Genomic DNA, 15,233 nt, shown 5'->3' with positions numbered 1-15,233 from the left:
AAGGAAAAAGAAGATCATAGTTTCCTGCGGTAACCCTCCTGTTGTCCTCGAGTCAAGGCAGGAAGGGAGGGAGGCAGGATGGAAAGGAAGGGAGGAAGAAGAAAGGAAAGGAGGAAGAAGGAAGGAAGGAAAGGAGGAAGAATGAAGGAAGGGAATGGAGGAAGAAAAGGAGGGAGGTAGGAAGGAAGGGAGGAAAGGAGGGGGGGAGGAAGGAAAGGAGGGAGGGAGGAAGGATGGAAGGAAAGGAGGGTGGGTGGAAGGAAGGAAGGAAGGAAGGAAAGGACAGGAGGGAGGCAGGATGGAAGGGAGGAAAGGAGGAAGGAAAGGAGGGAGGGAGGAAGAAGTAGAATAATATGGTTAAAAACAGCAGAATTAAAAGTAACAGTATAAGATATAAATAATAATATATATTATAGTTATAATGCTCTGCAGAATCAGCCCATGCTATTACACAAAATAATGATGTTTAATGGTTTAGACAGCACTGTGGTTAATGTCTGGTTAGGTTAGTGAAAGGTCACAGTGTGCATTATAATAGAATGTCATTTATTCTTTCTTTTACTCCTTCCTTCCTTCCTTCCTGCAAAAGCTTCATCATCATGGCAACAGTGAACGTCCACTGTTTGCTTCCTCCTAACAAGGCAAAAGTCTTATATCTGAACTTTGGGTTTATGATTATGAAGAAAGGGGGATGGAGGAAGGAAAGAAGGAAGGGAGGAAAGAGAGACTGGAAAGAAAGAGACGGAGGGAGGAAGGAAGGGAAGTAGGGAGGGAGGAAGGACAGAAGGAAGGAAGAAAGGGGCATGGAGGAAGGGAGGAAAGAGAGAAGGAGGGAGGGAGGAAGGACAGACGGAAGGAAGGAAGGAAAGAAGGACAGAAGAAAGGAAGGAGGGAAGGAAGGAAAGAAGGACAGAAGAAAGGAAGGGAGGGAGGCAGGAAGGAAAGGAGGATGGAAGGGAGGAAGAAGGAAGGAAAGGAGGGAGGAAGAAGGAAAGGAGGGAGGAAGAAAGGAATGGAGGGAGGAAGAAGGAAAGGAGGGAGGCAGAAAGGAAAATAAAATAAAATGTCATTTATTCTTCCTTCCTGCAAAACCTTCATCGTCATGGCGACAGAGATCGTCCACTGTTTGCCTTCTCCTAATAAGGCAAAAGTCTTATATCTGAACTTTAGGTTGTGATTATTAGGGTTGTAAAATGATGTAAATGTGAAATATAAGTAGTTTTTTTATGGCCTATATTGTTGTTTTTCTCAGTTTTCTGACATTTGACAGACTGAACAATTGATGAGTTAATTAAGAACATAATTAGCACACTAGACGATACTGAAAATAATCATTAGTTGCAGCCGTAGTCTCAGAAAAGCTTAAAAACAAACATTACTAATGATTTCTTTATCAGTTCATCTCTGGTTTTTAACTGCAAGTAGCTCCTCTGTTTGCATTAATCCATTTTCTTTTCTTTTTTTTTAAAGTGACCCGAAGCTCAGTTAGAATAATTACATACAGTAATGTAATTAGCCTCTGCTCCTGAATTACTGCGGCTCTGCTCGTTGTCTGTCTTCACTGGTTTACACCTGAGACTTCAGGTGGATTCAAGTCCACTAATGAGCCGCGAGGACAGAGCGCTTCTTTTTAGGGCTGCAGCTAAGACTAATTTCTTTTTTAAACCAATATTAAGTCTGTTAATTGTGTGATAATGCTCAAGATGATGGCTTTAACCCTCCTGTTGTCCTCGAGTGAAGGAATGAAGGAAGTGAAGGAACGAAGGAAGGGAGGGAAGGAAGGAAGGGAGGGGGGGAAGGAAGGAAAGGGGGGGGAGCAAGGAAAGATGGAGGGAAGAAGGAAGGAAGGGAGCTACAAGGAAGGAAAGGAGGAAGGAAGACGGAAGGAAAGGACAGAGGAAATAAGGAAGGAAGGTGGGGAGGGAGAAAAGAAAAGAGGAAGGGAGGAAAGAAGGACAGGAAGGAAGGAAAGGAGGAACGGAGGAAGGAAGAAGGAAGAAAAGGAAGGAAGGAAAGGACGAAGGTGGGAGGGAGGGAGAAAGGAAAAGAGGAAGGAAGGAAGGAAGGAACAGTCAAAACAGATGGGAAGACGACAGGAAGCTTAACTGTCTTATTTTGTGTCTTTAACAGCCTAAAAATGAAAGATATTGAATTTATAATCATCTAAAATAGATAAAAGCAGCAAATTTTAACCACTTTGCATTTTAATAAATCACTTGAGTGCAAAATAATTAAGCATCAGAATTATTGTTAATGAATCACTTTTCCAGTTTCCAAGCCGCTTACACCAGCAAGGTTACATCAATGTTAAACTTGAAGTGAATGATGATTTAATTGTGACGGTAATGATGTGAACTTAACTCACTTCCCCCCCACGGAGATCCTAACCTCCGACTCCGAGCGTCTGTGATTGGTTGAGATGATGGCTTTAACTGTCTTGTTGTCCTCAAGTCAAGGGAGGAAGAAGGAGGCAAAGGAGGAAGGAAAGAAGGAAGGAAGGAAGGAAAGGAGAAAGGAATGAAGGAAGAAGGAAGGGAAGGTGGAAATGAAAGAAGTAAGGAAGGAAGGAAAGGAGAAGGGAAGGAAGGATGGAGGGAGGAAGGAAGGAAGGAAGGATGGAAAGGAGGGGGGGGGGGAAGTAGGGAAGGAGGAAGGAAAAGAGTAAGAAGGAATGAAAGGAGGAAGGGAAGAAGGGAAGGAAGGAAATGAAGAAAGGAAGGAAAGGAGGGAGGAAAGAAGGAAGGGGAGAAGAAAGGAAGGAAAGGATGGAGGAAATAAGGAAAAGAGGGAGGAAAGAAAGACAGTAATTGTGACGTAATGATGTGAACTTGACTCACGTCCCCCCCACGGAGATCCTAACCTCCGACTTTGAGCGTCTGTGATTGGTTGAGACGGTGGAGGCTGAGAGAGGAACTTGAGCTTTGAGGATTATGTCTGTGCTGCAGCTCCGGCTGCTCGCTGAGCCTGAAGCTTACAGTCGGGTTTGACGACTCTTTGGACCGTCAAAGTCATTTTCATTCAAAGGCCACATAGAGTTTAATTTGACCTCATGTGGGTTGGATCAGTAAAAAGATGGAGAGAAGGATGGAAGGAAGAAAGGAAGGAAAGATGGGAGGGAGGAAGGAAAGATGGAAGGAAGGAAAGATGGGAGGGAGGAAGGAAAGAAAAAAGACAGGAAAGAAGGGAGGAAGGAAAGATAGAAAGATGGAAGGAAGGAAAGATGGGAGGAAGGAAAGAGGGAAGGAAGGAAGGAAGGAAGGAAGGAAGGAAAAGACAGGATGGATGGATGGAAGTTAGGAAGGAAGACAGGGAGGAAAGATGGTGGGACGGATGGAAGGAAAAATGGAGGGAAGGATAGGAGGAAAGGAAAAGAAGAGAGGAAGACAAGAAGGAAGGGAGGAAGAAAGGAAGGATGGTAGAAAAAGAAGACATGAAGAAAGGAAGGATGGATGGAAGGAAAGATGGGAGGAAGGAAGGAATGAAAATCAGACAGGAAGGAAGAATGGAATGACAGATGTGAGGAAGGAAAGGTAGAGGGCAGTGAGGAAGGAAAGAAGGAAGGAAAAGAAGACAGGAAGGAAGGATTGATGGAAGAAAAAGAAGACAGGAAGCAAGAAAGGAAAGAAGGAAGGATTGATGGAAGGAAGGAGGGAAGGAAAAGAAGACAGTGAACCAGATTAAACCCCTTTTTTTTGCGGCCCTGTTCTGTCCCATGAGCCTCATATTTAACCACCTCTGCATCAACTACTCAGCTGCAACTTTTTCCTCTCTGCTTGTCCGTCGTCGCTTGTTGGAAGGATTTACAGTCGCTGATGCTGCTGCTGCTGCTGCTGCTGCTGCTGCTGCGGGCGACACAGATTCATCCCTCCATCCCTCCATCCCTCCCTCCCTCCATCCCTCCATCCCTCCATCACTAAGCCGCTCCCACTGACCCATATAAGGGCGTTTCTGTCACACAAAGCCCTCTGGAGCATCAGCATGTGATTATCAGCTGACGCCACTGCAAAGCTTTATTACACTGCCTCCTTTCTAAAGTGTGTGTGTGAGTGTGTGTGTGGTTGTGTGTGTGTGTGTGTGTGTAGTTGTGTGTGTGTGTGTGTGTGTGTGTGTGTGTGCAGAGTGCAGTGAACTATATAAAACACTGTCCCATTCTCCGCTGATTTTTCCATCCTGCCGTTGCCGTTAAGTGGCCTAATACAGTACGTTCACCCTAAGTCCTTATTCCCAGTTATCCGTTGCATATCCGAATATAATCCCAGATTACAAGCGGGAGATAAACAATTGATGGATATGTGAGATTAGCCTATTGCTGATCAGTTTAGGTAATATGGAGCCAAAAACACACAAACTGTTTGTTAAAGTCGAAGGAAGGAAGGAAGCAAAGCAGGAAGGGAGGAGGAAAGACAGAAGGAAATAAGCAAAGAAGGAAGGAAGGAAGGGAGGAGTAAAGCTGGAAGGAAGGAAGGAAGCAAAGCAGGAAGGGAGGAAATCAGGAAGGAAAGCAGGAAGGGAGGAGGAAAGATGAAGGAAGGAAGCAAAGCACGAAGGAAGGAAGGAAAGCGGGAAGAAAGGGAGGGGGAAAGATGGAAGGAAGGAAGGAAGGGAGGAGGAGGAAAGATGAAGGAAGGAAGCAAAGCACGAAGGAAGGAAGGAAAGCAGGAAGAAAGGGAGGGGGAAAGATGGAAGGAAGGGAGGAGGAAAGATGGAAGGGAGGAGGAAGGAATGAGGAAGGAGGAGGATGTTCATTTCTTTCATTATTGGGGATTTAGCGGCCCCTCCATTTCCCCTCGGAGGGGTCAGAAGCAGTTTATTGTAAATGGAGAGGAAGATTGGTGGTTATATCACACAGTATAAGATTCTCCTCACTTTTCTAATATTTAACATGTTACTGAATACATATATTGCTGTTTTTAAGAAGGAAAGAAGGAAAGAAAGAAGGAAGGACGGAAGAAAGGATAGAAGGAAGGAAGGAAAGAAGGACGGAAGGAAGGAAAGCAAGAAGGATGGAAAGAAGGAAGGAGGGAAAGCAGGAAGGGAGGAAGCAAAGCAGGAAGGGAGGAGTAAAGATGGATGGAAGGAAGGGAGGAAATAAGGAAGGAAAGCAGGAAGGGAGGAGGAAAGATGGAAGAAAGGAAGCAAAGCAGGAAGGGAGGAGTAAAGATGGAAGGAAGGGAGGAAATAAGGAAGGAAGGAAAGCAGGAAGGGAGGAGTAAATATGGAAGGAAGGAAGGGAGGAAATCAGGAAGGACAGCAGGAAGGGAGGAGGAAAGATGGAAGAAAGGAAGCAAAGCAGGAAGGGAGGAGGAAATAAGGAAGGAAGGAAAGCAGGAAGGGACGAAATCAGGAAGGACAGCAGGAAGGGAGGAGGAAAGATGGAAGGAGGAAAGACGGAAGGAAGGAAGAAAAGCAGGAACGGAGGAGGAAGAGAGGAAAGAAGGAAGGAAAGAAAGAGGGAGGAAGTGAGGAAAGGAGTATGGAAGGAGGAGGGAGCAAAGAAAGAGGGAAGGAGGGGAAGAACAAAAGAAAAATTAAAGAAAGAGGGAGGAAGGAAGAAAAGAAAGAAGGAAGGAAGGAACAGTCAAAAGAGACGACAGGAGGGTTAAATGAATATTCTTTTATTCACTATTTATCTAAATCAAGAGGAGAGAGCTCCTTCATCACAAGCTCTAAGCTCAAATTTGTGTGCTTCAGCTGTTGGACTCATCCTCCCCCCCTCCTCCTCATCCTCCTCCTCCTCCTCCTCTTCCTCGTGCCCTAAAGCCTCTTTATAATTGGAGCGCTCTTTGAACTGATCTGCTCTGAGATTGGAGGATGGAAAAACCCCTCCGCTCCGCTTGTTTGACTTGCTGATGACGACGCCTGCAGCAGAAACCGAGACTGACCGAAACTCTGCGTGTGTTTTTTTATAAAAAGAGACGACAACATTAATAAACAGTCGGAGGATGAGTCGGCGGGTTTTAAGCCTCACCTACATGATGATGAGATACACTTATAATTTATGTATGACCATGACAAGCAGAAAGAGGATTTATTCGGCTTTCTTTGCACTCTGCACAGATTACTTGGCCGCTGTAATGATAGAGAGCCGAACCCATCAACCCCCCCCCCACACACACACCCCCCCCGAATATCACCACCAGATTTTTATAGTGTAATTATCTGGGCCAAAGGTATTTAAATACGTGGTTTTATCTACGTAATTAATGATTTAACACTCCTGTAGTCAAGGAAGGAAGGGAGGGAGGAAGGAAGGAAGGAAAGGGAGGAGGGAGGGAGGGAAGAAAGGGAGGACGGAGGGAGGGAGGAAAGGAAAGGAGGGAGGGAGGAAAGGAGGGAGAGGGAGGGAGGAAGGAAAGAAGGAAGGATGGATGGATGGAGGAAAGTAGGAAGGAAGGGAGGAGGAAGGAAAGAAAAAGAGATAGGGAGGAAGGAAGGAAAGAAAGATGGAGTAAAGAAGGAAGGGAGGAAGGAGAGATGGATGGAGTAAAGAAGGAAGGGAGGAAGGAAGAAAGGAAAAGGGAGTAAGGAAGGAAGGAAGGATGGAAGGAAGGAAGAAAGAAGGAAGGAGGAAAGGACGGAGGAAAGAAGGAAGGAAAGGAGGGAGGAAGAAGAAAGGAAAGGAGGGAGGGAGGGAGGGAGGAAGGAAGGAAGGAGGGAGGAATGAAAGGAAAAGAGGGAGGGAAGAAGGAATGAAAGAAGGACAGAGGATGGAGGGAAGGTAGGAGGGAGGAAGGATGGATGGATGGATGGAGGAAGGAAGGAAGGAAAGGAAAGGAAAGAAGGGAGGGAGGAAGGAAGGAAGGACAGAGGAAGGAAGGAAGGTAGGGGGAAGAAAAGAAAAAGAGAAGGAAGGAAGGACAAAGGAAAGAAGGAAGGGAGAAAGGAAGGAAGGACGGAGGAAAAAAGGGAGGGAGGAAAGAGAGGAAGGAAAGAAAGAGAGAAGGAGGGAGGAAGGACAGAGGAAAGAAGGAAGGAAGGAGGGAGGGAGGAAGGAATGAAAGAAGGAAGGGAGAAAGGAAGGAAGGACAGAGGAAAGAAGGAAGGAAGGTAGGAAGGAGGGAGGAAAGGAAAAGAGGGAGGAAGGAAGGACAGGAAAGAAGGAAGGTAGGGGGAGGAAAGAAAGAGAAGGATGGAGGAAGAGAGGAAAGGAAGGGAGGAAAGAAGGAGGAAAGAAGGAAGGAAGGTAGGAGGGAGGAACAAAAGGAAAAGAGGAAGAAAGGAAAGAAGAACAGAGGAAAGAAGGAAGGAAAAGAGAGAAGGAGGGAGGAAGGAACAGTCAAAACAGACGACATGAAGGATAAAAAGGAAATCTGATAAGAAAAGAAGGGACATTGAAGTTAAACAGGAGCAGAAGATAAAAACACTAGAATACTACAAAAACACACACACACACTCACACACACACACACACACACACACACACACACTCATACACACACACACACACACAAACCAGCATTTAAAGTGTGTGGAGAACAAAATATTCACGGTTAAGTTGAGGAGACACGAGGGAAGTACGATGAAGTATTACAAATAAAAGAGCACTTGAACAAAAGTTGCACTTGAGGCGGAGTAGAGAGGAGAGTCTCTAGTGTCTGCAGGAAGCAGCGGAGTGAAACACTTTTATATTAAAAGAGAGAATTCAACAGGAACTTAAAAAAATAAAAAATAGTACCTGAGTTTCTTGGGGTTTTTTTGTCTGTGCTGCCATGAAACTGTTGCTTTCTCTGTAATCCACAACGGGGAATGTGCTCAGTAGTATTTTTTGGTTATAGATGCTGTTAGCTGCTGTTATTGTAATATTCCTAACCCTCATGCTGTCCTCAGGTCAAGGAAGGAAGGAGGAAGGAAGGAAGGAAGGAAGCAAAGCAGGAAGGGAGGAGGAAAGATGGAAGGAAGCAAAGCAGGAAGGGAGGAAATAAGGAACGAAGGAAAGCAGGAAGGGAGGAGGAAAGACAGAAGGAAAGAAGGAAGCAAAGCAGGAAGGGAGGAAATAAGGAAGGAAGAAAGGAAAGCAGGAAGGGAAGAAATAAGGAAGGAAAGAAGTAAAGCAGGATGGGAGGAGGAAAGATGGAAGGAAGGAAAGCAGGAAGGGAGGAGGAAAGATGGAAAGAAGGAAAGCAGGAAGGGAGGAGGAAAGACTGAAGGAAGGAAAGCAGGAAGGGAGGAGGAAAGACGGAAGGAAGGAAGGAAGCAAAGCAGGAAGGAAGGAAGGAAAGCAGGAAGGGAGGAGGAAAAGCAGGAAGGAAGGAAGGAAGTGATGAAGGAGTAGGGAGCAAAGAAAGAGGGAAGGAAGGGAAGAACGAAAGAAAAATTAAAGAAAGGAAGGAAGGAAAGAAGGAACAGTCAAAAGAGATGGGGTCAGTTTGACCCGGGAGGACGACAGAAAGGCTAATATACTGTATATTATTTTGCCCCTTTATTTAAATATAGATTACATACAGCTCTGACATGAAGGAAATACATTGGTTGGTAAAGTGAATGAAACAACAAACTATTCCATGTCTCATACTTTATATTAATTGTGCCAAATAATTATAATTTGGCATTAATATGATGATGTTCATCAGCACTGAGCAGAAAATGTTTAACTGAAGGGTTTTCACTCCTAGCTGATATGTTTTTAATATTTAGCTAATTTGACACAGAAATTCATGTAAAACGTGTTATATATATATAACTGTTAAAAATGCGTATACTTAAATAATAAATCCAAGTATAAATGTTAGATGTTAATGTTAAATCTAAATAATAAATCTAAATATTAAATATTAATACATCTAAATGTTAAATGTATGTGTAGATGTTAAATATAAATGTTACAACCTATCACATCCCACCCAATGATGTTTTGACCGGCCCTAATTGATAAAAAATATGAATTATATTAAAATTAAATAAATACATTTCCCAAAAAAGTCAACAGTTTTTAATTATTAAATTAATATTAAATTAAGACTTACATTATTATACTTAAACCACTAATAACAATAGTGTAAAAAAAGCTCAAATTCTTGAAGTCTGTGTAAAGTAAGAATAAATATGTGTTCTGAGCAAAAAAATGGCGGGTTTGATTCTTGTGTGGGACGGCTTATGACTTTTCCCGCGACAACTCTTCTGACCAATCAGTGGCCGGCACTCTGTTGACGTCACATTTAGTAACGGCCGTATCGGCTCGGCTCGCTTGGAACCTCAGCAGAGCAAATACTGTCCTACAGTCTATACTATCCCTAGTGGAAACGCAAAAAAACGAGTCGAGTCGTGTTGGAACTGTGTAGTGGAGAAACGCCAAAAGTCACAACCTCTACAAGAAACATGGACGCTACATCTGAGAGCTTTCTGCTGCTAACTCGGCGGCTAACTCGGAAGCTAGCTCGGAGGCTAACTCGGAAGCTAGCTCGGCGGCTAACTCGGAAGCTAGCTCGGCGGCTAACTCGGAAGCTAGCTCGGCTTACTGGCTAACTGTAGTAGTAGCATAGACTGTATATAAGAAAGTAGTAGTAGCAGTCATAGACATAATAAAGAGTAGACGCCGCATCGACCGCTACTGCCTATTGGCACTGACGAGCCGTGAGGCCGCCATCTTGGACCGGTCACCCACTCCACTCAGTGTCATCTGTTTGGCAGGCGCAAAGAAGTGTCAGCGCATTTAATCAATCATAACTCCCTGAATACTTGACTGATTTCCACACGGTGTTTTTTTGCTGCAAACGTCATACATGTAGCTATGATACAGAACACATGGTTTGGTGTATATTAATATTCATAGTGGGCTTAACAGTAATAGAATATTCTGATATGTGATATATGTGATGTTTGATAGGTATTTTGCAAAACACACAACACTACACTAATATATGATAGAAGCAGATAGAGGCAGTAAAAGTACTACTCAGCTTTTTTAATAAGTTGAAACAATATATGAATACATTACATATATATATAGATATATAGATATATAGATATATATAAATATATAAAATACACCTCACAGTGTTCAGGCATCTTTCTGCTTTGGTGGTTGTCTACGGGTAGGATGACCAGTCCAAGATGGCGGCCGTATTTCTCGTGCCCCAGCAGCCAATGCCGCGTCTACTCTTTATTATGTCTATGGTAGCAGTAGTGTGCGCTGAATGTATTTATACCTCTACAGCAGCAGGGCGGGTTTATGCTAATCACTAAATCCTGAACACAGAAATCTTGAAACACAGTTTGTGAAGCCTAGCTCCACAATTCAAATCTAAATGGTTGAAATGCTTCTTACACCTTTTTTATTAATACATTTATGACCTATTTAATGTGTTTAGAAGAAAATGTCTGAATTCACTTTACACAGTCTTTAAAGCTCCAAACTATTGGCATCTATACCGAGATGCCACCAGGATGCCACATTTAAAATAAAAAAGCAGCATCTACACTGTAAAACAACACATTTCTTTATATTTGTCTTGATGTTTATGTTCCTGCAGGGCTTCACAGCTCGTACGTCGGCCACGCGGGGCAGATGGATCCGGAGCTGCGGGCCGCGTTGTCTCCAGACTGTCACATGACGCCTGTTTTCGACGAGCGCTCCTTCCACAGTCCGCTGTACCACAGCCCCACCCACGACCCCCAGGGCTCCCTCTACAGGACGAGCACAGGTACTGCACCTCACAGCACAACCTCAAATCATATTTATTTATTATTAGACATTAAAATCTGATATTTTAGGGTTTATATATTAACCATCCTGTTGTCCTCTAGTCAAAGGAGGAAGGGAGGGAGGGAGGGAGGAAGGAAGGATGGAAGGAAATGGGGAAAGAAGTATGGAAGGAGGGGAAGAAGGAAGGGGTGATGGTAGAGGGGGGGAAGAAAGGAGGGGAGGAAAGAAGGAAGGATGGAAGGAAATGAGGAAAGAAGTATGTAAGGAAGAGCGGGGGAAGAAGGACAGAGGAAAGAAGGAGGGAGGAAGAAAGAGAAGGCGGGAGGGAGCAAGGAAGGACAGAAGGAAGGAAGGAAGGAAAGGGGATGGAGGGAGGAAAGACAGAGGAAGGAAAGAAAAAGAGAAGGAGGGAGGGAGGAAGGACAGATGGAAGGAAGGAAGGAAGGAAGGGAGTAAAGAAGGAACAGTCAAAACAGACGGGGTCAATTTGACCCGGGAGGACGACAGGAAGGTGCTGGCTTTTAAGTCTTAGTAGAAATAATCGGATTTTTGAATCAGATGTTTTGGTTAAAAATGGGGAATGTGGAAAGGGCTTATTATAAGAAATGAAACATTTAAACACTAAAATGTTTGTTTCTGTGCAACTGTCATTTTTGACCCTGTTATTTAAGCACTAAAATGCCCTAAAACAGCATAATCAAAGCAAAATAAGTAGATTATTAGATGTAGAAATACTAATATTAGCTAAGAGAAGAACAAGAAGAACAAAAATAGTAACAGCAGTCCTCCAAAAAGCAAGTCAGCAGATTCTCTCACATGACGTTTAGCAGATTTATTATAATCACAAAAAGAAATTTTAACCCTAAAAATGTTTTATTGTGAAACTTTCATTATTGGTTGTTACATTTAAGCATTAAAGTGGTCCAAAAAATATAAACTCTGGCTTATTTGCAGCAAAACAATCAAACAAATGACAGAAAAATCCAGATTATGAGATGCTATATAGAAATGCTAATATTAGCTAAGAGAAGTGCTAGTGGTTCAGTAGATGACAAAAAGCGTTTCATACAACTCAGCAGATTCCTCTCACATGAGTTTTAGCACATTTATTATAATCAGAGTGGATTACGCAATCACACCCCCCCCCCCCCTCTCTCTCTTCTCAGCAGCCCCCCCCTCTCCCTCTCTTATCCTCGGGTTGAGAAGTTGGTCTCAGTTTCAGATAATTCCTCAAAAAATCAGTGGTGGAAATCATGGTTTACAGGCACAGGGGCTGTTGTTACTATCTGCCCCTCCCTCCCCCTTTCTACCTCCCCCTACCCCCCCCCTCCTCTCCAAACACCCCTGAGGTCAGAACTTAATTAGGCTGAAACCTTTCATGTACTCCGTCGCTTCTTAATTGAAGCCTTTGCAGAATTATTTAAAGCTGAAGGCTCTGCGGAGGTTTGATAGTGGAGCCGTTCAGTTTGTTTAGTCGTGATTTTTTAAACAGGTTTCGGCCTTTTGAGGCGACGCGCTGCTTTTAAAGTGACTGCTGCAGGTTTAAGTTCTTACATAAGACACTTAACTTTCTCTTTTTTTAAAATATGTGACCTTGAATGTAGTTTGCTTTTTTTTTAATTGCTTTAACTCAAAGTCATTTTCAGAGAAGGGAGGGAGGGAGGGAGGTAGGAAGGAAGAGGTGGGAGGGGGCGAGGTAGGGAGGAAGGAAGGCAGAGAATGAAGGAGGGAGGGAGGGAGGGAGGAAGGATTGATGGATGGAAGGAAAAGAAGGGAGATAAGGAAGGGAGGAAGGCAGAGAGGGAAGGGAGGGAAGGAATGAAGGAAGGAGGGAGGAATGGAGGAAGGATGAAGGAAAGAAAAGAAGGAAGGGAAGATGGATGGAGGGAGGAAGGAAGGAAGGATGGAAGGAAAAGAAGGGAGGGAAGTAATGAAAGAAGGGAGGGAGGAAGGAAGGAAAAGAAGACAGGAAAGAAGGAAAGGGAGACAGGAAGGAAGAATGAAGGAAGAAAGGAAATAAAAGAAGACAGGAATGAAACTGGGCCTGATTGGACCTATCGGCGGGCTGGCTCTGACCCACGGGCCTCATGTTTGACACCAAGCTTTAAACTGCCTCCAATCTGTTTCCTGCAGCTCTAACTAATAATTCACATTCTTCTTCCTCATTATTTATCTTATTTCCTTTCCTTCCTCAGGTATGGAGACCCTCCCTCGGAACTCAAGCCATTGCGGCACGCTGCCGTACCAAAGAAGCAGCTTCGGTCTGAGCACCGCGGCTCTGTACGTCGACTCCTACAGAGTCTCCGCCGAGCCCGTCTACTCACACCGGCACTCGGGATTGGTGGATCGGGTCGCCACGCGCACTCCGTCCATCGAGAGCATCCACAAAGACCCGAGGTACGAGGACAACGCGGCATCATAAATACAGTTAATGTAGTTTAAAGTGATTTATGATTATTGACAAGCTGATAATAAGACAGAAGAGATATAAAAGACAAAGAGTAATGCGTGCAAGAGGAAGGAAGGAAGGACAGAAGGTAGGTAGGTAAGAAGGACAGAAGGTTGGAAGGAAGGAAGGTAGGATGGAAGGACAGAAGGTTGGAAGGAAGGAAGGTAGGATGGAAGGACAGAGAGTGGAAAGAGGAGGGAGGAAGGAAGGAGGAGGAAGGAGGAGGAGGGAGGAAGGAAGGAAGGACAGAAGGTAGAAAGGAAGGAAGGACAGAAGGTAGAAAGGTAGGAAGGTAGGATGGAAGAAGACAGAATGTAGGAAGGAAGGACAGAAGGTTGGAAGGAAGGAAGGTAGGAAGGAAGGAGGGACAGACAGAAGGTAGGAATGAAGGAAGGAAGGAAGAAAGGACAGAAGGTTGGTAGGAAGGAAGGACGAACAGTAGTTTTTTATTATTATTATTATTATTAAAAACTTCCTGTTTGCAATATTGTTTTTTTCCTAGGATGGTAAGTATACTCTGCTTCTGACTGGCTCTCATCCTAATATTCTTACCCTAACTTTATCAAATCTCACAAACCAACCAACGAAGATCATGCCTTCACCATCCTAGGAAAGTACATTGGGTTGCAGGATTAAAGCCCAACATGAAAAGGAAATTACAATACTAGGAAAAGAAGAGTGTTAAAGTGTAAATGAAATGCTTCTCTGTCTTTCCGCCTCTCAGGGAGTTTGCTTGGCGCGACCCCGAGCTGCCGGAGGTTATCCACATGCTGCAGCATCACTTCCCCTCCGTCCAGGCCAACGCCGCCGCGTACCTGCAGCACCTGTGCTACGGAGACAACAGGGTCAAGGTGGAGGTGAGGTGTGAAGAGACACGCAGGGCAGCTGTGAGGGTAAAAATAAGAGTGAGACCAACGTCACGGTCATGACTCAGGAAGGAAAGAGGAGGAGGGAGGGAGGGAGGAAGGAAGGGAGGGAGGGAAGGAAGGAAGGAAGGAGGAAGGTGCTGCCCCTTTAAAGGTTTCACTCCGCAACACAGACTAAAATACTTTATATATAATACTGTAATCATTCATATATAGTACTATGATCATTTATAATAATATAAGAAGTGCGGAAGAAGGGAGCAAGGATGGATGGAGGAAGGAAAGAAGGAGGAAGGGATAAAGGAAAAGAGGAAGGAAAAAAGGACAGAGGAAAGAAGGAAAGTAGGGGGGAGGAAAGAAGGAAGGAAGGACAGAAGGAATCAAGAAAGAAAGGGGGATGAAGGAAGGGAGGAAAGAGGGAGGGAGGAAGGACGGAAGGAAAGGAGGTAAGGAAGGAAGGATAGAGGGAAGGAAGGAAGAAAGGGGGATGGAGGAAAGAAAGAAGGAGGAAGGGAGGAGGAAAGAAAGGAAGGGGGATGGAGGAAAGAAAGAAGGAGGAAGGAAGGACAGAGGGAAGGAAGGGGGATGGAGGAAAGCGAGGAAAGGAGAAGGAAGGAAAGAAGGAGGGAGGGAGGAAAGAAGGGAGGGAGGGAAGGAAGGAAAGAGGAGGATACTTTATATATAATACTGTAATCATTCATATATAGTACTATGATCATTTATAATAATATAAGAGTTGATAAATATTATATACTATAGTCATTTATATCATCGGTATCGGTATATTACATCTCCTCAGATATCTGCGGTCGTATTTCTGCTCTGTTGTCTCTAAGAACGAACACTCAGTTTGAAATATGACTTTTATTTTGAGACTCGGAGCCAAAACACCATCTGCTCCAAACTTTAGGAAACATAGGTGCCAAATGTGCCGAGTGCTTCTCTCTCTCTCTCTCTCTCTCTCTCTCTCTCTCTCTCTCTCTCTCTCTCTCTCTCTCTCTCTCTCTCTCTCTCTCGAAAGGAATTAAGGGGGATGGAGGAAAGAAAGAAGGAGGGAGGGAGAAAGGAAAAGAGGAAGCGAGAAGGAAGGAAAGAAGGAGGGAGGGAAACCGAACTTTCTCCCTCTCTCTCTCTCTCTCCCTCTCTCCCTCTCCCTCTCCCTCTCTCATTCTCTCTCTCTCTCCCTCTCCCCATCTCTCTCTCTCTCTCTCTCTCTCTGTCTCCCTCTCTCTCTCTCTCTCCCTCTCTCCCTCTCTCTCTCTCTCTCACTCTCACT

General features: G+C 44.3%; 1 protein-coding gene across 1 annotated transcript in view; it reads left to right on the top strand.

Annotated features, from left to right (window-relative positions):
- Positions 1-15,233, top strand: part of LOC128353997 (plakophilin-4-like) — a 68,189-nt gene that overhangs the window by 31,761 nt on the left and 21,195 nt on the right. Inside the window, exons 10-12 of the mRNA XM_053314249.1 lie at positions 10,470-10,640; positions 12,838-13,039; positions 13,816-13,948. Coding sequence (XP_053170224.1) covers positions 10,470-10,640; positions 12,838-13,039; positions 13,816-13,948 — 506 coding nt within the window. The remainder of the gene's footprint in view (positions 1-10,469; positions 10,641-12,837; positions 13,040-13,815; positions 13,949-15,233) is intronic.

Source organism: Scomber japonicus, chromosome 24 (assembly GCF_027409825.1).
Source record: "Scomber japonicus isolate fScoJap1 chromosome 24, fScoJap1.pri, whole genome shotgun sequence".
NCBI lineage: Eukaryota > Metazoa > Chordata > Actinopteri > Scombriformes > Scombridae > Scomber > Scomber japonicus.
Note: the sequence above shows the minus strand (reverse complement) of the source record. Positions and strands in the feature narration are given on the sequence as shown.